The sequence below is a fragment of the Petromyzon marinus genome, chromosome 48, assembly GCF_048934315.1.
Source record: "Petromyzon marinus isolate PM22_M1 ecotype Great Lakes invasive population chromosome 48, UKy_Petmar_22M1.pri1.0, whole genome shotgun sequence".
NCBI lineage: Eukaryota > Metazoa > Chordata > Hyperoartia > Petromyzontiformes > Petromyzontidae > Petromyzon > Petromyzon marinus.
Genome location: NC_133714.1, coordinates 1563627 through 1589549, shown reverse-complemented (window position 1 = coordinate 1589549; position 25923 = coordinate 1563627). Strand labels below are relative to the sequence as shown.

General features: G+C 39.4%; 1 protein-coding gene across 2 annotated transcripts in view; it reads right to left on the bottom strand.

Annotated features, from left to right (window-relative positions):
- Positions 1 to 25923, bottom strand: part of LOC116952773 (CD109 antigen-like) — a 67833-nt gene that overhangs the window by 28215 nt on the left and 13695 nt on the right. For both annotated transcript variants that reach the window (XM_076074437.1, XM_076074436.1), the window contains 10 exons: positions 20309 to 20466; positions 17383 to 17411; positions 15266 to 15502; positions 13273 to 13401; positions 10325 to 10361; positions 9259 to 9334; positions 6430 to 6517; positions 3226 to 3340; positions 975 to 1081; positions 44 to 274 (listed from right to left, as the gene is read on the bottom strand). In XM_076074437.1, the coding sequence (XP_075930552.1) occupies positions 44 to 274; positions 975 to 1081; positions 3226 to 3340; positions 6430 to 6517; positions 9259 to 9334; positions 10325 to 10361; positions 13273 to 13401; positions 15266 to 15502; positions 17383 to 17411; positions 20309 to 20466 (1207 nt within the window). The remainder of the gene's footprint in view (positions 1 to 43; positions 275 to 974; positions 1082 to 3225; positions 3341 to 6429; positions 6518 to 9258; positions 9335 to 10324; positions 10362 to 13272; positions 13402 to 15265; positions 15503 to 17382; positions 17412 to 20308; positions 20467 to 25923) is intronic.

The window sequence follows — 25923 nt, the reverse complement described above, 5'->3', positions numbered from 1 at the left end:
CGTGCTTGGTGAGCGTGATGGTGAGGATATTTCTGGCGAGTACCTCAAGAGTTAGGTGGTTTGCTTCTTTGGAGGTTGGTACATTTATGCGGACAACTCCACTGGGTGGTACTGTGTAAGTTAATTCAGTCTGAAGCAAGTATTCGGTTTTATCTTGGAGATCAGAGGGGCTCATCATTGCATCAGACAAGTTGTATTGTGTAACCAACACAATGAGCTTGGTCTCCAGTTCCTCAGCATTCAATGGTACCCCATCATAGTTGTAAATGTAGATCTATAAACACATACAGTATGCATATATATTTTTTCCACGTAGACTTTTACGATTCATATAAGATGTTTTGGTCATGTCGTATTAGTACAATGCCAATGTTGTGTTATACACCCTCCTCCACCCGACAAAGCCGAATGAATAAAGTTATCACGTGAACAAACACGCACAATTCTATTGCACTGCACACTTTTATGCTGGACGGCAAACCATATACACTTTAAAATAGTTAAACCGATGTGTTGGAAGTAATAAAAACTGGCAAGTTTGTTCACATGAGAACTTTATTTATTCGGCTGTGTCGGGATGGCAAAGTACTATAGGTCTCAGCAGTCACACTTCCAATTTTCAAATTTCTTTACTGTCGTTATAGCAGTGAAGATTCTTTACCATCACTCCTAATAAGTGAGTAAAAGCATGGACAAAAAAGTTATGGATCACGAAATTTACATTTTGTTTATCCTAACTTTTTATTTATTGGTCAAGTTATATTTGAATGCTACAAGTGATTGAATAGTGCCATATACTGTCGGTCTGACATTGGCCAGATTTTTTCAATATAAAAATTTGAATGAAGAAAGTTTCAGATACACATAATTGCAAAATAGTAGAATGTCAGTGACAAATACACATGTATTTTACATTGGTAGTTATAAACAAAATACATAGTAATAGAAAAAAAAAATTGGATTTGAAAACTTACATGGTCTGTAAAGTCCATACCAGGAATGAATCTCCAATTCCAAGGATGATAAATATATACTCTGTTCTTTAGAAAGTAAATCCAGTGGTTGCTCTCAAATCTCCTGCCTAAGAAATCAAAAGACAATTACAACATTTAACACACATGGTACCAGGACAACTACTATATCATAATCCCTTTATTGAACATATATTTAAATTTATTTAATATAGGGATGATACCACACAGCACTCTTTACTATACAGTACTGTCAAATACCAAATACATAATTATCCAGACAAATCCAAAAATTGATTTAGCAAAAATGAGATCATGCAGATGCAGATAAAACAAATACGGTAGATGTCGTGAAATGAAAGAGAAATTCAAACAGGGTAGAAAAGTTGTGAGCATAGAGAAGCAATATGCAGAGAGTGGTGATATGAGAAAAATATACAGACATAGAGAGCGATGCAAGAGATAGAGATGGATTGTAGTGATAAAAAAAATCGTGAGACAAGGTGAATACGTTCTCATGTGATGTAAGATATGACAGGAGAGATGCTTTGAGATGAGAAACAAGAGATGAAAAGTGATGCATTCAGATAAAAGAGATATTATAGGATATACATGCAATTAGATGTAACATAACATGCATTAAGAGATTCATTCAGAGAGGATGTAAGGGTGATATTAGGATGTGCACTCCAATGATATATGAGAGATGTTAGGAGAGGGTTGCATCCGTAAAAGACAAGTTACAGCATAAAACATGAGATATTGTACATTCAAATGAGACCAAATATATGATAAATATATTAGATGAATTGATATGGGCTATAGTGGATCGAGAAAAGATTGGTTCAGATAGAAACCATAGGTGAAAGATATATTCAGAAGAGCTAGGAGGGAGATAGCAATTTAATGATAAAGGTACAATTGATCTAAATAAACCATGTAAATATTTAGAACACGTGTTTTTATTGCAACTTTTTGCATGAATAACATGGTTTTCAAGTGAATTATACTTTGTCAATTATAGAATTAAACTACAGATGCCCACTAAAAAAGGCTGTCACACAAAATCAAAAAGAATGAAAAATCTGAAAAACGTCACATATCAAAACAAGTGTCAACCATCAACAATATCATGCACGTATAAGGCCCACCATGGTCACACTCATTTTATAAGGTCGCGCTCATTACACACAAAGTGCTTGCCACAAATGAGCCACAATACCTTGCTGATCTCGTCAAGTAGCATAAACCATCACACGAACTTCGGTCATCCTCGAAACGGCTTTTGGCTAACCATCAAACAAAGATGGTCATTGCATCTCGCGCTTTCAGATGTGCGTTTGCGGCCGTTTACAACGCTCTTCCTTCGGATATTAGGAAGAGCCACTGGAGCTAAGGACTTTTAAATCTAGATCATAATTAATTTCTTTAGAACTGCGTTTTGTGTTTAGTTTGTATTCCTTCCCTTGCACCTCCGATTAGCAAGGTTGGCTATGTACGGTGCGAAAGAAGTTCAACATACATGCATACACGGTGTGGGGCCTTTAATTTTACAGGGACTGCTGATACATTTTGCCTCAAGTTGTACCTTGAGATCAGTGAATGCTGACCTCTTGGTAGTTCCTACAAGTAGATTAGGAGGATCAAAAACCCTTGAGTTGTTTTGCTTCCAGGCTCTGGATCTCTATTTCAAGTAATACCAGGAATGTAAAGAAATATATCGAATTTAAGAACATTCTAGATTTGAAGCTTTCGTGACTGCAATGATCCATACTCTGGTTCTATTCGGTAAAGTCACGTAGGTAAAAAATAAAACAACAAAAATCACCTACGTGACTTTACCGAATAGAACCAAAGAATATTTAAGAACATGTCTATTTGAGGTAGCTTATTTTGGAGCTCGATTGGTTGGTCAATTTATTTTTGAGTGAATTATAATGTAAGGGGCTCGGGATGCTCTGCTAGAAGAATGCTACGTAAATGCAAGTTATATTCTTGTACATCTGTCAGTGGCAATCCGCAATGCTTGACATTTAACTGAGCAACCGTTTCAAAACAGTATATATGTATATTTTTGTAGCTGAATAATTTTGTTCCAAAAGAAACTTTGGTCACCTGGCAGTGCGAGTCAATATTTAACACAAAAACAGTGGTCGAATACACATTTTCAAATATAAGAGAATGCTCTAAATTTACAAACTTAAATGAAATTTAACCATATGTCATCATTTTAAAACAAAGGAGGCAGAAATACCTGATGCATTGTCAGTGATCTCAACAGAGATAATAAAACCAAATAATTCTACACCCTCAGGAATCATCTTCATAAGCTCACTGCGACGAAACAGAAAGTATCCATCTCCAACAAGCTGTAAAAGAGTAAAATAAAATCTCAAGAGGATGTCTTATCATCAGTAAGGATATTGGTTAACAGTTAAATGTTCTTCATAATAGTGAGAATGTTTCAATTCCTACTTTAGTGATACATTCCCTTGACTATTGTAACATAATAGAATCGTTAGTGTCATTGTGGAGAATATAATAAACAGCTTAAATAAGTAGACTGTCATTCTTGATTTGAAGCTTTCATGACTGCAGGAATCCATACTCTTTGGTTCTTTCGGTAAAGTCACGTAGGTATAAAATAAAATAAATCACGACGTTTTGATCGCAACACAAGCGGTCGTCCTCAGTCGGAAAAAAATATAATCCAGCAGTGGAACTGCTGAACCAGCGAGAGAGCTGTAACAACAAGGAGGTTATTTATGTGGCGATGGGTAAGCAAGCGGGGTCTGAGCTGGAAAGGAATTCCATCCACGGACCAAGCACGTCAGTTGTGTCAATGGGGGAGATTAGGGAGAGAGAGATTAAGGAGAGAGAATTGCATGAATGAGCTTCCGTTGCCGCATAAGAGTGTGAAGCCCGTATATGCGCACAACAGCAGTGTTAATGAGAGATTAGCACCATGAGAGTGCAATCCAAAGGAGTAGACTGTCCCTCCACAAACAATGCAAGTAGTTGTTATGCATACTATTGGCCAAACAGCCTTCTCGAACTGATCTTTTCCAGCAACATTGATTTAACATCTGCATACCTCTGGACCAGATTCGACAATGTCTCATAAGCAGGGAATCGGTTATTTATTTAATTAACCTGGAAAGGAATTCTGTAAATGTTGTGGATTCACTCTTCAACACACCGATGGGCTAAAGTAGTAAACTATTTGTCTTTTGTCAACGTGACACTTTTTTTCTGATTGGCCGTGTCGGTGGTGGAGATATATATGAAGGAGACGTATTAGCTGCGAATTTCATTATTATTTATATTGTCAACAACGATGCTAATTATTTTATTGTGTTATGTGTTTATGTAGTTTTGCGTCGAACTATAAACATCTGCAAGTTCGCCAGTCTCGGTTTAAGCAAACCAGACTCTGCTGATCACTTCCAATATGTGTTAAAATAAGTCACTGAAACATCTGCATTATGTTGCAGCTGAAGATTACTGTACAATACTTGTTTTAAAATATGAAGGGTATATTTCTGGGCATACTTCCTCACAAACTTCTCAATTATTTTTTCATGATGATCCTGGCCACTATAACACATTCTTTTTGTAGAACTTTCTTTATGAACTTTGCCTGAACTTTGCCTGAAAAGCAACTACATTTGGGTGAAAAAACAGTACAGATAAGGAAACTTGCACTTTTTACTTATATGGAAATGTAGTCAACACAACCCTTCATAATTAAATTGATTAAATTGGGTTAGGACCTGGGAGAGATTGAGCACTGGAGGGGAGTCGCTGATACCTCAGCCATCACCGTTGGGACCCTCTAGGACGTATCCATAGTCAATCTTTGCGACAAGCAGTCCAGGTAGATTTTTGGAGCATGCTAAGAATATCTGTGGCATGAACAGTAGTTGCCAACTATGCCAGGGATTATGGAAAATTGGACTTCTCTGTGTTCCAACACTTGCAATGTGCCTGGAGGCCTCTTGTGCTATACCCTGTATAATGCCATATCTAAATTATGCATATTTACGTATGCATGTTTTATCTAGGAGAGCTGGGATGCATGCATATGGTGGTTATTATATTGTAACAGTTATTGAGTATCATTTTGATTTGAACTGTAGTTTGAGTGTGAACTCACCTATATCAAAGTTATTGTGGCAATGCCATTGGTAGATTGTGTCGCCGGAGGTGTGACTGAACTGACCTACCAAGGTTTGGCAGATTCGACCAGTGGGTGTAAAATAGCCAAATGGAACTGGCCATACCTGCTTTTGCACACAAAGGATTCTGATAGGAATTAAATCTGGGGTATATAAAACAAACTCGGCAGACAGCTCTAGCTTCCCATATGGGCTGAGGCCTGTATGTGTAGTTTTAAGAAAGACGTTTAAAAAAGTGTTAGGTGAGGCTTATTTAGGGGTATAGCGCTAGCTGCTGGCGGAAAAGGGTAACTGCGGTGTACGGCAGTGCTCGCGTCAGCAGGCCACGACAGAGAGGGGAACATCAAGGGGAAAGGTCACAGAAGGGTCCCATCGGGAAGCCCCGGAAACCCACTAGTAGGTTCCAGAAGGGGGGCGTGGTCGGGGCGGAGCAAGGCCACGCTGGGAGTATAAGAGGGGGCCCCAAGCGGGAGCTCGGGGCTGTTGCTGGAAGTGGGATCCCTGTCGTGCTGCTCGAGATCATTGTTGTCACCATGTCGTTGTCATCACCATCTCCTCGTCGTCTCCGTCTTCACCATCCCGGGGTGCTGTTAGTCAGACTGCCTACCAACGTTTCTAACTAAGTAGTGCCATCGACAATAGACGGTCTTAATAATAATAGTTTGCACCCACGTAAGGTGTGTATATATCCCGATGGTGCTTGTTAAATAAAGAAGTGTCTCCAAGTATGACTGTCTCCGATCTGCGTCACTACACTTAAGTGAGCCAGGATTGATTAATGCTAAGAACGATTGAGTAGCAGCATAATTGGTTGTTGGGAATAAATAGTTATGTTCTGAAGCTGTGGAAATGAATTTTATATATTTTAAACCAGTCATTTTATAAATTGATCATCAGTGGGAGAAAGGAACATTAGAACATTTGTGGTACGTGGTACAAAAAGGGATGCAGTTCATTTTCCTTAGAAATGCAAATTGTGTCAAGTCCACTTTGAAGCAAAGTTTTGTGGCTCAAAGCATGTATTTAATGCATGTTATGTATTGTATGTTGAAACATATCTTCGAATTTCAACCATGATATGCAAATTGAATATAGATCTAGTTAAATCAGAAGTCATTTGATCCTTGCCTTATAAGATCACAATCACCCCATATCCACACTTTTAAAAAGTCACTGAAGACAGCGACTCAACATAAAATGATGAGGAGAGATGTAGAGAATAATCTGAATACAGTATGCCGTATAGGTCTACATGAATGTATCAGTTATGATTAGCTTACATTAATATGTTGCGTTATGATGTCTGTGGGGTTATAGTCTGGATGTATGGTGACTCTTGCTGTGCCTTCAACAGCCTTGCTCTGGTACCTGCATTCCATCACACACTTTGTAATGTTACTGAGAAACGTTAACATTTCACGCAGTGGAAAGCCTATCCCAACGGATACCATTACTTTGCTATGTATAAAATATTTGATAAAACATTATATGTTATATTCTTAGCTCTTTCGGTAAAGTCACGTTGAAGGGAAACAATAAAATAATAAAATATATATAAAACAATAAAAAATTCTCACGACGTTTCGACCACAACACAAACGCTCGTCATCAGGTGTGAAAACCAACAGCAAGAAACATTTGAAAGAAGTGTTGGTTTGCATTTATTTATTTTTAAACGGTGCATTTATTTATTTTAAAAAACGTTAGCGCCACGTGCAGCGATTTGGCAGTTTATTTAGAAGGACGAGTCCATCTATGTTCTGAAAAGAGGAGGGGGGAGACGAAAAAAAATGAATGTATGCTGTCTGAAAGCCACCGTAAGCGTGAACAATCAATTAAGACCTGAAATGATTTATCAAATCCTTCCAATGATTGCTAAGCCAGAATCCATCTTCTCGGTTGAAATTGTCTCTGTGCTTGTATATGGGGATAGCCTCATGAACGAATCTCTCATGGTAGCCAGATGGCTTACAAAGAACCTCTGTCTTGGAGAAGTCAATGCCATGTGAGCCTACTGAATTATAACAATGATCTGCCACGGCCGAGGTGTTGGTCCTACCGTGTTTAAGGTCTGCTTTGTGTTCACGAATGCGGTCCGAGACATGGCGTTTGGTTTCTCCAATGTAACTACTACCACAGAGGCAACTTAGTTTGTAGACACCAGGATACTGTATGTCCAGAATCACATCTTTTACAGATGGAACCAGATCACGGATTTTATGTAATGTGTTGAAACGGACCTGGATCTTGTGTTTACTCAAGATTTTGGAGATCTTTTTTGTGATCCCCGCAATGTAGGGTAAAGTGATGGTTTTGAAAGGCTCCTCAAGAGGGTCCTTCTTCATGGTTTGAGTGATAGCTTTGCGGATTGTATAGTCGGAGTAACCATTAGCCTTAAGAACTTGGTGTACGTGCTTGAGTTCACTGCCTATGTGTTCCTAGTCGGATATGCATTGGGCTCTATGGTACAGAGTCTTGATGAGAGAATTCTTCTGTGATGGATGGTGGTGGGAATCCGGTTTCAGATAAGCATCCGTATGGGTAGCTTTCCTGTAGACAGAGTGGCTCATTGAACCATCAGGTCTCTTTTTATTAGGACATCCAAAAAAGGTAGCTTGCCATCTTTTTCGACTTCCATGGTAAATCTGATGGCTGGGTGTATGGAATTGATGTGGTCGAAGAATTGGTCTAGAGCAGGCCGGCCATGTGGCCAGATGACAAAAGTGTCATCCACGTACCTCTTCCATAAGGTTGGGCGCAGAGTGGCAGTTTGGATGGCGTCAGTCTCAAATTTCTCCATGAAAATGTTAGCTATAACCGGAGATAGGGGGGAGCCCATTGGGGTGCCCTCAGTTTGTTTGTAGAAAGTACCATTCCAAGTGAAGTATGTATTGGTTAAACAGTGTCTCACCAGGGGGGGTACCTCAGTGTTTAGTCCTTGATGAACCAAGTCTTCAATGATTGCGATGGTGTCAGGTACAGGAACTTTGGTGAATAAGGAAACTACATCAAAACTGACAAGCAGGTCGTCTGGGGACAGGGAAATACCCTTGATTCTCGATACCAGGTGAGTAGAATTTTGTACCGCAGAGGTGGTTTTTCCAGTGAAAGGACGCAGGATTTCAGACAAAAAACGAGCCAGTTTGTAGGTGGGGGAGTTGATAGTAGAGACGATGGGACGAAGGGGTGTATCTACTTTATGTATTTTTGGTAAGCCGTATAATCTTGGTGGCCTGGCAGCAGAAGGTTTCAACGAAAACTGTTTAGATTAATCAATTAATGCGGTTGAATCAGAAATTATTTTGTTCTTTGTAAGCCATCTGGCTACCATGAGAGATTCGTTCATGAGGCTATCCCCATATACAAGCACAGAGACAATTTCAACCAAGAAGATGGATTCTAGCTTAGCAATCATTGGAAGGATTTGATAAACCATTTCAGGTCTTAATTGATTGTTCACGCTTACGGTGGCTTTCAGATAGCATACATTCATTTTTTTTCGTCTCCCCCCTCCTCTTTTCAGAACATAGATGGACTCGTCCTTCTAAATAAACTGCCAAATCGCTGCGCGTGGCGCTAACGTTTTTTAAAATAAATAAATGCACCGTTTAAAAATAAATAAATGCAAACCAACACTTCTTTCAAATGTTTCTTGCCGTTGGTTTTTCACACCTGATGACGAGCGTTTGTGTTGTGGTCGAAACGTCGTGAGAATTTTTTATTGTTTTATATATATTTTATTATTTTATTGTTTCCCTTCAACGTGACTTTACCGAAAGAGCTAAGAATATGAATTACTGCAGTCACGAAAGCTTTAAATCAAAATGATATGTTATCTGAACCAGATCTGCCTTCCCCTGCCACCCACCCTCCCCTTCACTAACCCACACTGACCAGCATAACGAAGTATCGAAAACATCTTCTATGATTCAAACAGCAAGGAGAGCCCTTCATCCAGTGATGGATTTGCTGTGTATTATTATATATATTTTTATCTTTAAATATCGATCAAATGGAATAAGATAAGTTAAAACATGTTCATAAACAGAGCTGTATATTAAAGTCTAAATATATAAACTCAGAAAATTGTGTCTTTATAACTCACATACCATGCCGATATAAATCCAGAGACGTCTTCAATTCCATCAAAATAGAAGAAGTATGCAACGTCAATGAACACATGCTCTGAGGATTCAAATAACAGCACATCTGAGAGCATGAACCCTTCAAATTTTCATTACAGCGATTCCTCATGTCACTTGATTAAAAACAATCAACTCTGTAAATGAAATGTAATAAAAATTTAGCATGTTCACACTAATTATTTGCAATTATGTAAGAAAGGGGTATGACACATGCATTTGACTATGTTGTGTCTATCAGATATCTTAGAGCTATTATGCAGCATGGAGCATACTCCAATACTGCCAAGGTTTAGGCTTGTCAATCATCGGGGTTTGGCCATACTTCACCACGTTGGTCAGTGGGTTGGAGATAGCAGCGTATTTTATCTCACCTCTTGCCAAGTACCTGACTGATATTGTGCCCCCATCAAGTGCAGCTCGTGTCTTCCAGGCTTTCAAGATTATTTACCATGTCAAGGTGGTGGCCCGTTCAGTATGCTAGTCATTTGTATATCTATACATCAATGTGATGGAAGCTATGAGCCATGTTGATGAGATGGCTTGGTCCATTTTCAGTCCAGCAACATCCAGCATTACGTTTGGTCCCAATGCTCAATATAAAAATCTATAAAATACTTTTGTGAATATTTAGAAATTTTGACTTTTGGAAATTAAAGTATGAATAGTTTGTCCGATTAGTAATGGAAACTGTATATTTCTACTGTGTATATTCATAAGAATAAGGTGAGCATAAGACCATTTTTTTAAGGTGTGATATAATCAGTGTTAATGACGATGTATAAATATGTTCATCCTGTGGTTACAAAAGCATCAGAACTAAGTGCAAAACTGCTCACATTGCTCATGGATTACCTGGTACCGTGGAAAGGGTGCTCTTCTGAATCGTAAATTATGCAGTTAAGACACCCTCCTTAGACATAATTTGAAATGACATTTTACTACCGTACAAAATAATACCATGTATGAAGTGACATGGCTTGAATGTATGCTACTGCTTTAAAAAACACATAAAAGCATAGTAAATACTCACCGAAGTTTTGAACATAGAAATTGTAACCATAAATGTCCTTAAAAAGAAAAAAACATTCAGTCAATCAAGAAGTTTGTATTATTTCTTTTAGTCAGAAATCAATGTATTATTCTACGAGTACTTATAAAACACGATAAGGTGACATACATATCTTTTCTTGGCTTTACAAGTTTGTTTCATGAAGTGATACGGTGCAAGCTTCTAGCGATGAATCAAGCACTCTTCCACAGCACTATAATTTATATTGATTTACAGTGTACAGGCAGTCTCTGATTTATGACGATCCACATTTAAAATGTTCATATAATACCACCAGGGATCGATTTACGAGGCAGAAACTTGATTTACCACGCATTATCCGACATGACTCCGAACACGTTTGAACAATAAGTCTGGTTTCCAACGTGACTTGGCGTGGAGCTTTTGTTATTCTCAAGTGTTTTTGTGGATTTTTACCAAAAAAACCCTGTTAAATATGGCTGATAAAATAAAAAAACATCAGAAAGTGACATTTCTACTGTTTCTACTGTCTATGGAAAACTAGGGTCCGATTTACGAGGGGGTTCCCAGGAACACTGGGACCGCCCATATATGAATGATATAAACACGTACAAAAGAGCCGGAAAAAGTTAATTTAGAAGGCTGAATTGAATAACAAAAAGCCAATATGCCTAAAGATGGAATTTTTATTCAGTGCATAATGCTAGTTATGACATGGGTCAGAAACATGTGAACTGGAAAACTGGAAAAGCTCAAAATTGCGCCAAGAATGGGGAGATGGATGCTTCTAATGACATGTTTGGGAAAGTAAGTGGGGTTGGAAAGGACACATATCTAGATGGGCCAATGGATGAGAATGGTGACAGAATGGCAGCCAAAAGACAGAATACACCTGAGAATACTACCAAGGAGATGGAGCAATAAGATCACTTCATGTGCAGGAATGAGATGGAGTGTGGCTTTGTGGGGTCATGGCAATGATAAAACCATGGCAAGGCCTTTATCTAGCAGTGGATAAACCATGACGGATGATGATAGTATATACCAGAGATGGCCAAGCATCCTGACCAGCATACCAAAATATTCATATGGCTTTGAACCAAAAGACACACATCACGTGGCATGGTCACGTGAGGTGGTCATGCAGCCTGTTCCCTTGGGATGGTTGGCTGTAGATTAAAAAATACGCGGGAGGTTTCCGGGAGTACTCAACTCTGTCTCTGCTGCCAAAAACTAAACAACTTTGAAAAATTTTGTTTTATTTTACCAGGTAAGGCCCACTGAGCTATATAGCCTTTTTTTCAAAAGTGACATAGCCAGATATGATAGATTATCATGTGGAAATGTATAGTAGCCAAAAACTCTTAATCATATGTTTCGAAATGTGGAGGGAAAAATCGGAGGGCCCAGATAAAAATCCACACAACCACAGGCAGAGAGCAATGCAGACTCCAAATATACAAGCGACAGGGTCAGGATTGAACACACGACCACCTGTATATCAGGCAAGGAAGATAACATCTCGCCACCGTGGAACAAGTGCCTCAAGTCATTCCCACTTTTGCAGATTTTACCTATCAAATGAAGTAAAAATGAGCTGCGTCTTTAACTTGCTGCAATTAATCTGCCTGGAACCCACATGCAGGTTGAAAGCATTTGTTTAGCCACCCCTGGTATATGATTTATCTTAAAATTTGTAAATTGGACTATGGCATAAGCATGCAATAGCTTGCCCTTACACATGATGTCCATGGGTGTTAAATAGTTATTATCATGTATAAGTAGAGAAAAAATATCCACATTATTGTCAATAACACTGCCATACAGGAAAAAGACATTTAACAAAAAAAGTTATGACTATTGTATGTTCGTATTCTTGGTTCTTTCGGTAAAGTCACGTAGAAGGGACCCTCTTGAGGAGCCTTTCAAAACCATCACTTTACCCTACATTGCGGGGATCATAAAAAAGATCTCCAAAATTTTGAATAAACACAAGATCCAGGTCCGATTCAACACATTACATAAAATCCGTGATCTGGTTCCGTCTGTAAAAGATGTTATTCCGGACATACAGTACCCTGGCGTCTACAAACTAAGTTGCCTCTGTGGCAGTAGTTACATTGGAGAAACCAAACATGTCTCGGACCGCATTGGTGAAGACAAAGCAGACCTAAAACACGGTAGGACCAACACCTCAGCCGTGGCAGATCACTGTTATAATTCAGTAGGCTCACATGACATTGACTTTTCCAAGACAGAGGTTCTTTGTAAGCCATCTGGCTACCATGAGAGATTCGTTCATGAGGCTATCCACATACACAAACACAGAGACAATTTCAACCGAGAAGATGGATTCTGGCTTAGCAATCATTGGAAGGATTTGATAAACCATTTCGGGCCTTAATTAATTGTTCACGCTTACGGTGGCTTTCAGACCGCATCCATTATTTTTTGTCTCCCCCCTCCTCTTTTCCGAACATAGATAGACTCGTCCATCTGAATAAACTGTCAAATATCTCTCCGTGGTGCTAACGTTAAAAATAACTGCCACTTTTTTCAAATTTTCTTGCTGTGGTTTTCACACCTGATCATGATTGCTTGTGTTGCAGTCGAAACGTCGTGAGAATTTTATTGTTTTATATTTTTCTTATTTTATTGTTTCCCTTCTACATGACTTTACCGAAAAAACCAAGAATATGAATCCCTGCAGTCACGAAAGCTTTAAATCAAAATATTATGTTCCTTTTAAGGCAGCGTTATTGATGAATGTCTTGAGTAGTTTGTGTTTGAGTACCAATTCCAATTCATTATCACCGTTTACTCTAATGTGATCAATGCTGACCATGTTGTGTTATGAAATGCTCACCGTTTTACTGCATTTGACAAGCACACAGTTTATTACTCATCACAGCTACATTTTAAATTGAAGCAGAAGTTTATGTACTTACCGATCCTGCCTCCACATGTATATGCCAGCTTCCCAGTGTTGCCTGGGCAGAGAGTGGGTAATGCAGTGACACTACTCCGCTCTCCTTTTGTACATTCTGCCAGGTCTCCATAAGGACTCCATTTGGATTCTACAGACCAGCAAAATCATTAGGAATAACCAAGTGAAACCATACACAGTATTGGACCATTGTTATTTTAAGTCAATGCGAATGTTTTGGTATTCAGATATTAATCATGACCCTTCAGTATATAATCAACATCAGGATCTTTATAAATGTATCTTTGCATATGTACAGCCCTTAAAAGCAAATAAATACATTTGGTATTCATGCTATTCCTATTGTGAAAAAATATCACGATGGTGCTACGGTTATGTCAGCGTTACTGATTATCTCCATCTTCAGTCGACTACTGCAGAACTGGTTAAGAGTAAGAAACAAATCACGAACAATGACCGGCAGCGAATTCCACATAGATGGGCCAGACACAGCAAGACTGCGAGGGCTACATCTTGTGTGTGTGTGTGTGCACTTTGTGGCACTTCAGCATGTGAACATTGTGCTAATTATACTGCTTGATTTTCAAGTTGTTTATGTTTTACAGCCCTTTAGAAGTCTATTGCTAGATCAGGGCCTCCCCACGCCGTGAAAGTTATGGAGGTTATATCTCTATACTTCATGTTGGTCAGTGTGGGTTGAAGTCTGCGGAGCATAGACATGGGACCATAGTACAATACAACATTTTGTTTTCTTGTCCTCTGTGGTCCACCACGTAGCCCTGCATCCAATAACACATTGTATGCTTACTCTTTGGTTCTTTTGGTAAAGTCACGTAGGTATAAAATAAAATAAATCACGTTTTGGGCGCAACACAAGCGTCCGTCATCAGGTAGGAAAGCATGGTCTGCTGCTGAGGCAGACTGTTTAAAAGGCTTGAAATGGGTGATTCCTGACATGCAATATCCTGGTATCTACAAACTGAGTTGTGGTTGCGGCAGCAGTTACATTGGGGAAACGAAACGACATCTTTCGGACCGCGTCCGTGAACACAAGGCAGATTTGAAACACGGTAGGACCAATACCTCTGCCGTTGCCGAACATTGTTTTAACGCTGTGGGCTCACACGCAATTGATTTTTCCAAGACGGAGGTACTCTGCAAACCTACCGGCTACCTTCAGAGATTTGTTCATGAAGCCATCCAGATATATAAACACAGACACAACGTCAACCGAGGATGGGTAAAAACTGAGCAATCATTGGAAGGACGTTATTAACCAGGTAAAGTCTTAACTGAGTGTGATGTTTCTATCCCACCTGCCTATGTCAGCTGTTATTTCGACTCTGTGTGTCACTCTCTCTATGCCTCTCTCATGCTCACATGTCCGTTGCATTGCACTCTCTTGCCTTTGGATTGCACTCTCATACTCACAGGCCCTTTGAATTACACCCGTTGGGTTGCACTCCCTCGTCGAGGAGGCCGCTCTCCATCTTTTCTACAGTTACATGCTAATTTCTCACATTAACATCATGCTAATCTCTCACATTAACATAGCCACTTCCGAGCCCTCATCTAGGAGGCCGCTTTCCTTCTTTTCTACAGTTACATGTTAATTTCTCACATTAACATCACTAGCCCTGGCCACTTCTTTATGACCCTTGGGCTACACCCATTTCAAACCTTTTAAAACAGTCTGCCTCAGCAGGAGACCATGCTTTCCCACCTGATGACGGACGCTTGTGTTGCGCCCGAAACGTCGTGATTTATTTTATTTTCTACCTACGTGACTTTACCAAAAGAACCAAAGACTATGGATTCCTGCAGTCACGAAAGCTTCAAATCAAGATTGTATGCTTAGCTTTCAACATCTGACAAGATCAGGCACATTTGATATATGGAATACAGTATCTCTTTATTCATAGTAAATTCAAGTGAGATTATGCATGCTCTATAGATGCTTGTGAAGTTAGTCACGAGACTCCAAATGAACATACCGAGAGAGAGATGTTGAAGGGTCCCAGGTAAGGCAAATTGTTTCTGTAGACACCGAAGACACTGAATCGCACTGTCTTACCAGGCCAATGGTAGTAGTAATTGTCAAACACCATATAGAGGTCTACGTCTAGATTCTGGAAATATCCCACATTAGTGGAAAAGATCTCTTGATCTCCTGATTTGCCCATCAGGCTCATCCACATCCAATAGTTGTACTGCACCGTACCGAGGTCCTCCTACATAGACAGACAATCACTATGAAGTCAGATCGTGGTGAGTAGCAAAGAAATGCATTCCATACGTACATTGGATGAAATGTGTTTCTTGGTTGCATACAAGCACAATAGAAAAGGTGATGCATATGTGAGAATCAGCACATCTTAAAATGTTTAAAGATTAAAATTCATTCATTATTTGAAAACAATACGATATATTTTTTTAGAGGCTTTGTCAATGCAGTTCACTGCTGGGTGAAGGCCTCTCCATGCAATGTCATTCACGGAGGTTGTTTGACCACACTTTATCACAATGTTCAGTGTGTACTAGTGAAGGTGGGAACCCAGGACCAATTCAGATACGGCATCACTCGCTGTTGATGTTAGCAATGGCTGGAAATCAAACTCAGGTCATGGGGTTCAGTGCAGTGCGCTAACCACTAAAATATATGTAACTTAAAACAGTGAGACTGAGCATTGAAAGTGATATTGAAGATGAAAACAATTATGTTGACACATTACAGATGTTATGGGACCTCCTTTGCCAGTACCAAAATATGAGAATAGGTTTTCCACTTTTTTTCTGGCAACAAAACAGGTGTGTTAAGATGTTAAAACACCAAACTGAAACCTTTTACAAGGAATCATGTCTGCATTAACCACATCTACTCGTGGTCAGAATGAAAACAAAAAAACATACTCTGATAGTATATGCATTGTCTTTGAAACTGATTGGTCCACACCAGAGACAGCTTTCTTTCGAGCCTAGTCTCAAATGTTGTTAGACGCCTTTTGGCGTCCTCTGGTCTAACACTTGCGGTTACTACATTGATGGTGATGATTGCTGGCAACGACTGCTCTATTTTGCAGAAGTGTGTGAGAGGCAACTCTTTGAGGGAGATTAAATTAATTGTCTGACCAATTATTTCTTAATTGGACGATGCATTAATTTAGGAATGTAAAAATACACTTAGATAAAATGTAATTATTCCGCTCACAATACATATACAAAACTATCGTAACATGTAATTATTTGTAATGCATGCAATTTATATTCAAATGGAAGTGGTGGTTCAGTGGTTAGCATACTGCACTATAAGTAACATATATTAATACATATTTGTTTATCTATCCAGGAGAGCCACGCTTTTTTTCAGGAGGGTCATGCATTGGGTTTTTATTTTATGTTTTCATCCAAGTTATGAGTGTGTTTTAAACGTGGGAGGAGACTGAAGCACCCTGAGAAAACGAACGTGCGCGAGGGGGCAATACTCTTTCTCTATACAGATGTAAACAAATTGTGATTATTCCACTTGCTGTATTGCCTTCTCCTGGCGAGCCAGGTTATGGAACCTCGATGTTTGCGGGAAGGCAGCTTCACAACGTTTGTGTTATCCACTAACCCTTGCCTCCAATGCTGGATTACAGGCATGCGCCACCACCGCCCACGATGTAAACCTGGTGATCACAGTGTGATTCCCATCTATGACTGACATTAGTGCCGAGTGATATCTGAATTTATCCTGAGTCTTCTGCTTCACCAACCCATTGAACAATCTGATGCATGGTTACATAACTCCACGATTGATATGGTGTTTCGAGGCCCTTATTCAGCAGTGGAGTGACAAAACAGCTGTAAATATGTGAATGTACACTGTATGCTAATGTGGCAAAGACTATACAAATGAGACAAAATATAATTGATATTAACTCCATCTCATCTCTGCAACATAACAATCCATCAACTCCCTTTGAGAAAGGTAGGGAAATAATTTCCCCCGTGATTCAGTATATGCATGAATGAAGCACTCCACACTCCACGAGTGAACAATAATAACAATACTGCATTGCTGATGATGACTTCGGGGTTGTGAAAACAGCATCAATAAAAAAAAACTTACACGTGTAAACGTCATCATAGTAGTTGTACCTGTAAGAAATAAAGGTCTCATGATGTCACATACTGAATATATGTATGACTAATATTTTTTAGGTACATTTTGACGAAAGTAATATTTCAGTGGACTGGGAGAAATTTAATTATCCCATTTGTGAAAAATGCATTGACCACATTAATATACAATATTCCATTCTATAATCTGTGCCTACAATCTGCAGCCATATATGCAACTAATGCCTAGACTTGGCAGCCTCGCAAACTATATTGTAATGCTAATTTGCAAATAATTCTGAAATTTAGAATACAAATCCCTGAACAACTCCAAATGTGCCTCTTTTGAAACATCTACAATTCCAGAAGTTTGGCAAATTAATGTACAGAAACGTGTTTGTCCATTAAGGCTAGGACAGGGCAACAGAATTATGAGATTGTGTCTTAGGGTGTGGTCACTCAAAGGATTGCAAAGGGAGTGTGGATTCCTCCTACTACCATTCCTTCTTGGCCAACGGATGATTCCTGGCTTTATATAGAGTATATCTGACAAAATAGCAACTGCAGAAACTACATGGCTCTAGAATACAGACAATAAGAAATTAAGCAATAAGACATTGACTGGGACAAGAGGTAACAGAAAATATCTGAGATGACGCTGGTGGTTTACGTTTCTAGAATGGATCCGGAAAGAATCCCATGAATGGTATCGCATACCAAAGTACACGATACAAGAAATAAAGGAAGAGCAGAGATGTGCTGGATTGAGTCGGTGAAGAATGACCTTGAACAAAAAGGGCGACAAGTATAGGAAGCCCTGAGGCCGGTGCAAGACAGAAACATGGGAAGAGTCTCGATTTAAAGCTTTCGTGACTGCAAGGATTCACCTTCTTTGGTTCTTTCGGTAAAGTCACGTAGAATGAGAATAAAATAATAAATTGATAAAATAAAATAACTCAATAATATTCTCACGACGTTTCGGCCACAACACAAGCGGCCTTCATCAGGTGAAGGGACGAGACTGTCTGGAGGACAGCGCTGGAGTGAAAAAACCACGCTCAGATCGCGACCTTTAGGCTGTGTGAGAAGAAACAAAGCGCCTTGACAAAGGAATTAGCATAGAATTTGGCATTGAAATGGCTGAGTGATTAGCTTGTGATTGGTCATAGAAATGGCTATGTTAAAGTTAAAGCATACACATCCGCAGAGGCACCCCTTGACAAAGGAATTAGCATAGAATTTAGCATTGAAAAAGCTAAGTTAAAGCATACACATCCGCAGAGGCACCCCTTGACAAAGGAATTAGCATAGAATTTAGCATTAAAATAGCTGAGTGATTAGCTTGTAACTGGTCACAGAAATAGCTATGTTAAAGTCAGAGCATACACATTCACAGAGGCACCTAGTACAAATCAAACAGGAGAATTTAGCATTGAAATAACTAGGAGAATTTAGCATTGAAATAACTGAGTGATTAGCTTGTGACTGGTCACAGAAATGGCTATGTTGAAGTCAAGGCCTACACATCTGAGCTATTCACAGTAACTGGGTATACACTACAATATATAATGAATACTATATAGTGAACCAATAAAAAACTAAAATATAAATTACCTCAATGTTATCAATAAACTCTATATATTCTCCAATTAGCTAAGCTACCAACAATAAGTCGTTATATATCACAATGCTATATGGCGAAACAAATGGGTGGATTCTTACCCTCAACTTTAGCAACACAGGGTAAGAATCCACCCATTTTTTTCACCATATAGCATTGTGATATATAACGACTTATTGTTAGTAGCTTAGCTGATTGGAGAATATATAGATTTTATTGATAACATTGAGGTAATTTATATTTTAGTTTTTTATTGGTTCACTATATAGTATTCATTATATATTGTAGTGTATACCCAGTTACTGTGAATAGCTCAGATGTGTAGGCCTTGACTTCAACATAGCCATTTCTGTGACCAGTCACAAGCTAATCACTCAGTTAGTTCAATGCTAAATTCGCCTAGTTATTTCAATGCTAAATTCTCCTGTTTGATTTGTACTATGTGCCTCTGTGAATGTGTATGCTCTGACTTTAACATAGCTATTTCTGTGACCAGTTACAAGCTAATCACTCAGCTATTTCAATGCTAAATTCTATGCTAATTCCTTTGTCAAGGGGTGCCTCTGCGGATGTGTATGCTTTAACTTTAACATAGCCATTTCTGCGACCAGTCACATGCTAATCAGCAGCCATTTCAATGCCAAATTCTATGCTAATTCCTTTGTCAAGGCGCTTTGTTTCTTCTCACACAGCTTAAAGGTCGCGATCTGAGCGTGGCTTTTTCACTCCAGCGCTGTCCTCCAGACAGTCTCGTTCCTTCACCTGATGAAGGCCGCTTGTGTTGTGGCCGAAACGTCGTGAGAATATTATTGTGTTATTTTATTTTATCAATTTATTATTTTATTCTCATTCTACGTGACTTTACCGAAAGAACCAAAGAAGATGGGAAGAGTCCTCATTTGGCCCCATTTCTTCTCCATGAAGATTAAGGAAAACAAAGCAGAAGTTATATATATGGCTTCTTAGTTTGAACACTTTCTTAAGTTACTGTTTCAACAATTTTAAATCCCCTATTTAGTGTTATTGGTGCTGAATCATATAATAAAAAATCTATATTTTTTAAGAGCTGCAGACCTCCAATGATTATCTAAAAATGTTGTCACAACAAAAATGTTAAACCTCCATATGTCAAAGTGTCCTTGCCTACATATATTATAAACGTCATCTATTTTTTGCGAAATTATTGTCTGGTTTTAATTTAAAATCCATAATAAAGCCTATATGTTAAACTTAATTTAAATGTCCATCTTAATACATTTATAATATCATATGGAGGTATTTTTCTTTGCACGTTTACAAAATTACCCCCACTTACCAGCGCTCACGTCGTTGAGCTCCTTGGAGATTCCGTTGGGCTCACTTTTGAATGTGACATTGACGAGCGTCTCATTGCCAGGTCCAGGTAGGAGTGAGAAGCCCATGTTGAGGTCCGATTTAATCCATGTGTTAGGGCAAGTGACAAGATAGGTGGTGCTGGTGTGTGAGAACATCAAATATAGTTACTCTGTGGTACAGCACATTTCATTAAAAAAAAAACCTTGTTGTATGTTACTGTTTACTTTTGATGGAAATTCATGACGACGTTGGTATGAAAACAGTAAGATAATTTGCAATTGCTTATCCAATACAATAAGCGACCACATATGGGTGTGATGCAACGTCATCAAAGACAGGGAAAACTGATTACAGATTAAACCAAGATAATTTAGATTTTAAAAATATATGGCAGAATGTGGCTTTATGTTGACTCTCAGTAATGCATTCAAGTGCCTAGAGAAGCAAAGTGACAAAATGGAAATCACCACTTAAAATCATGCATGAAGTAAAAGAGTGATGGATAGTACAATGAAAGTGAAGGGAAAGTTTAGAAAGCACACAGAGCAAGTTCTTCTCGGTTCTTTCGGCAAAGTCACGTAGAATGGAAATAAAATAATAAAAATAAAACAATCAAATAAAATTCTCACGACGTTTCGGCCGCAACACAAATAGCCTTCTTCAGGTGAAGGAACAGAACTGTCGGGACGACAGCGCTTGAATGAGCACTGTTAAGCTTCGCAGCGTCTTTTAAGCTGGGTGGGAGGAGCAGAGCGCCTTGACAAAGCAGTTTACATATCAATAGAATAATTTAGCATTGAAATAGCTGTGTTAAAGTGTTGGATTAGCAGGGTGTTAAAGTCAGAAATTAGCATGTAACTGGGAGATTAGCATGATGTTAATGTGAGGGATTAGCATGTAACTGGTCACGGAAGTAGCTATGTTAAAGTCAGAGTTACATATCAACAGAGGCATTTAGTATATTGACGCTAAAGAACTGCAACTACCCAAATATCATACAATAAGCCGATGTGAAAAAACTAAGTATAAACTACATCAATATAATAAATGTACTCAATATATTATTAAATAAGTTGAGCTATTAACATAAAGTAGCTGGGTATACACTGCACTATATAATGAATACCATATAGCAAACTGTTAAAAAACTAAAATGTAAACTACATCAATGTTATCAATAAACTCAATATACTCTCCAATCAGCTGAGCTACTAACAATAAGTCGTTATACATTACAATTCTATGTCGAAAAAAAGGTGGCGGTTTTTTTTATTTTCAACGTTAGCACCACGAAAAGCGACGAGCTTTGTTCAGACAGACGATTCCATCTATGCTCGGAACGGAGGAGGGGGGAGAAATACCTCTGTTGATATGTAAACTCTGACTTTAACATAGCTACTTCCGTGACCAGTTACATGCTAATCCCTTACATTAACATCATGCTAATCTCCCAGTTACATGCTAATTTCTGACTTTAACACCCTGCTAATCCAACACTTTAACACAGCTATTTCAATGCTAAATTATTCTGTTGATATGTAAACTCCTTTGTCAAGGCGCTCTGCTCCTCCCACCCAGCTAAAAAGACGCTGCGAAGCTTAGCAGTGTTCAATGAAGCGCTGTCGTCCCGACAGTTCTGTTCTTTCACCTGAAGAAGGCTACTTGTGTTGTGGCCGAAACGACGTGAGAATTTCATTTCATGTTTTATTTTTATTATTTTATTTCCATTCTACGTGACTTTACCGAAAGAACCAAGAAGATGAATCCCTGCAGTCACGAAAGCTTTAAATCGAAATTTAAACAGAGCAAGTTGTATGAAACCACACAATGTATGTTGAAGAGAATGATAAATAAAAAACATGAAAACGCAAAACTGCTGATTGGATACACAGAACTCTGTAAAACGTTTAGGAAATTAGAGAAAACACGTGATTTAAAATGCCATTGCGAGTAATGGGAGGCATGAAGTGCACCACAAATTACGTTGACATTTCAAAAATGATTGACCTTTCTGAGTGGAAGATTGAATCACAGCTGACGACATACACACCATCTTTAAAATAAGTGGAGGAATGTTGTGCTGATCTCTGGCACAAAACAATGCATCATTATAGCCCATCAGATGAAGAACTGTTTCTCAGATGAAGACGAGGTGCAGATGTGCGATTCCACTGCCCTCAAAGGCTACCGTCAAGAAATACTTGACGATCACGACAGCCGTCTGGCCAGGGCCGGATTAGAGTTCTTGTAGGCCCTAGGCACTTGTTTCGGAGGCCCTCAGTGATAACTTTCTACAGTTGCTACTGCTGCCCCATGTTACTACTACCGCCGCTGTCACTCGATTGTACGAAGAACATCATTTGAAGATGTTATACTGGTAGGAACGAAGTTGTAAACTGAGTGTACCAGCCTGCAATAGATTAATGTGTCCGTCCGTCCGTCCCCTTTCAATACTTTAACGAAGTGAAATCTCGTGCTGTTGGGTGTAGAAGAACCTTCAACGATTTTGAGGGCAAAAAGGTGGGAAGACGCTCTCAATTTGCACAATTTTACGTAACAATGTCATAAAATTGTGCAAAATTCCAATGTTCCTACCAGCCCACCCTGCAGGGACCTATTTACTAACTTTGCAATGAAAATAAATCTCGAAAAGTACATCGCCGGTGTTAATTTCTCTCACGTTATGATAAAAAAAATGTTTGACGTGACCGCCTCTTTCTATCTTTGCTATATAAATATATTTATTCAAGAAGATATCTTGGTTAAATTTAGTATCATGCATACAGACAAAAAAAAAACATGGTCAACATTTTTTTTTCGTCGGCCCTAAATTTGTTTGTAGGCCCTAGGCACAGTGCCCTACTGTGGCCTATTGGACCATAGGGCCCTGCGTCCGGCAACCCCAGACGAGAGGGCCCGGGGGCCCTGGAGGGCCAGAGCGGGGTAGGGGGGCGAGCGACAAGACGCGGTGGGGAGTGGACGCGAACCTCGAGAATCAGAATCTTTATGCTGGGGGAAATCCGATGAGCTACGAAGTTCTTTTTCACAGATGTCCAGTTGGGAGGGGGGCACGGGGTCAGAACGTTACAATACAAAAACACGATAGGAGTGCAAGGGAAAGGTAAACAAATCATATTTTTGGTTCTTTCGGTAAAGTCACGTAGAAGGGAAACAATAAAATAATAAAAATATAAAACAATAAAATTCACGAAAGCTTTGAATAAAAAAGTAAACAAATCACTTAAGAATATAAATGTCTAAAAAAAATCACAGATGTCCAGTCGAGGCATAGGGTCAGAACGTTCTAATACAAAACACGGTAGGAGTGCAAAGGAAAGGTAAACAAATTACTTTAAAAAAATACATATATACAAATACAACTAAACTATTTTTCACAGATGTCCAGTAGAGGCACGGGGTCAGGTCAGAACGTTACAATACTAAAACACAATAACAGTGCAAAGTATAGGTACGGTAAACAAAGCATTTAAAGATGTATATATACAAATAAAAACTAGACAGTTTGTTAATCTTACCAGGTAAAGCCCACTGAGGTAACTTATTTTTCAGAAGCGACCTGGCCACCAAAATGACAGCTCAACAAAGTGGTTTATAATGTGGACATTTATAGTAGCCCAAATAATGTGAATGCTGGGGGGTGTTAGTAGTTAGTTGGTGTTAGTAGTTAGTTGGTGTTAGTAGTTAGTTGGTGTTAGTAGTTAGCTGGTAGATTGGTGAAAAATGGTCGTATGTTTAGCTTGGCGGGAACTAGATGGGGCTATTTGAGGTTAGTTGAGTGATTGTTGACTCCGATAGTGGGGGACCCCGTAGGATTAGTTGGATAGTGTCGAGTTAGTTTGGGTTCACTGTATTTGATTTGTGTGTGTGATTACAGTACTTCAATAAAGTGTTTGTGCATGACCCCGATCGCGAAACGTCGCGACCTCGCCACAGCAGACGCGGGGGAGCGAGTGCCCGCGAAATCGGAATCTAAATTAGGAACAATTCGGAAGCGATCCGGAATCTACAGTTTATCGAGCGGATATCAACATAGATTCGATCCGCTCACTTTCAAAATACGAGGAGTCGAACCGAATCGATCCAAACCCACAGCAGTCGGAAGGGCCCAGAGGTCAGGGCAGTTGTTCTCCGCTAATATTCAGAAGAGGGCCCACTTTCGTCGACAAGACATCATCTCGCATCATCTGTCAACCCATACGGTTTACCCCGTATTATTGTTCAGGGACATTGAGTTTTCAGGTCCATACGGCGTTACATCCGTTTCAATACGGGCAAAACTTTTCTGTGTGTCGGTGTTTCCCGCTCATGATGGGACTTTGTAGGATGAACGCTGAGATTTATAAGGGGCACGGGGGTGACCAATAAGGTCTGTAGCAAGTTTGGGGCACTGTTCAGGGGTTGACAGCTTTGTAATCAGTGTGAGGGGGCCGCCACACGTTGGACACCATTGGGGTTTGACAGCACGACGATGATAATGATGGGGGTTGTTTTCACCTTCGTGTATTGTCGGGCATGGGGGGAGGGCGCCAGTCAGGGGCCCCACTATAGGGCCACCAGGGGCTGCCAGTAGCCCGCGGGGCCGTGCAATGAAAAACGCTGCGTTAGGGGTCGCTCCGGGCCACTCACCGTGGCCTGGATTAATGGGATCAACAGGATCCAGTAGCCGGCTAGGGGTTATAGGGGTGGTCCTAAGGGAGGGGATCTCATTATTTAAGATTTCGCTGCTATAAACTAAAACTTGTTATCGTTTTATTTGACCAAGTAAGGCCCACTGAGCTAGATCGCTCTTTTTAATTTACACGCAATACGCCGCTTTGTTGAGCGATCATTTGTGGCCAGGTCGTTTCTGAAAAATAAGTTAATAGCTCGGTGGGCTTTACCTGGCGAGATAAAAAATATTTCAGTTTTATTTGCACAATTTGTAAGTGATGTGTTTACCTTTCCTATACTTTGCACTCCTATCGTGTTTTGGTAATGTGTGTTGTAACGTTCTGACCCACCCCTACTGGACATCTATGAAAAAGAGCTTCATAGCTCATCGGATTCCACCAGTATACATATTCTGATCAGCGGAGCCTCAGGGTGTGACACGGCAGAAGTAGCAGCATACTGTATGAAGGAGAGGAAAACTCCTGGACCAGATGTTGTAACTGTCCACATCAAAGAAGCGGGACCATTTGATGGAACAATTAAATACGGTGAAAATACAACATTTCCACCATCGAAAACATTTACAACGCCGGCCATGGTCTATGGCCATTCATTCTGTGGGGGCAAATTTTTTCAAAAAATCTGGTGAGTTGCCATTTTAATGGGTTTTTTTCTTATTCGCACGGCTAACTGCCTTAAAGTTCCATGAGGCAATGCAATTAAAGTGTTTGTTTGTTTAAGTACGGTTGGGTATCTTCGAGGGACTCGAAACACAGCTGAACATATACCCAGTGCAATTAATGAACGCAGCTCAGGATCAAAGTTAATGAAATTGAGGTCAGCAACAGCAGAATGGAGTGCTTTTAATTACTTTTTAGAATTAAAGTCAACTTAGTAGCGTGCATGAAAAGTTTCGGTCAGTGC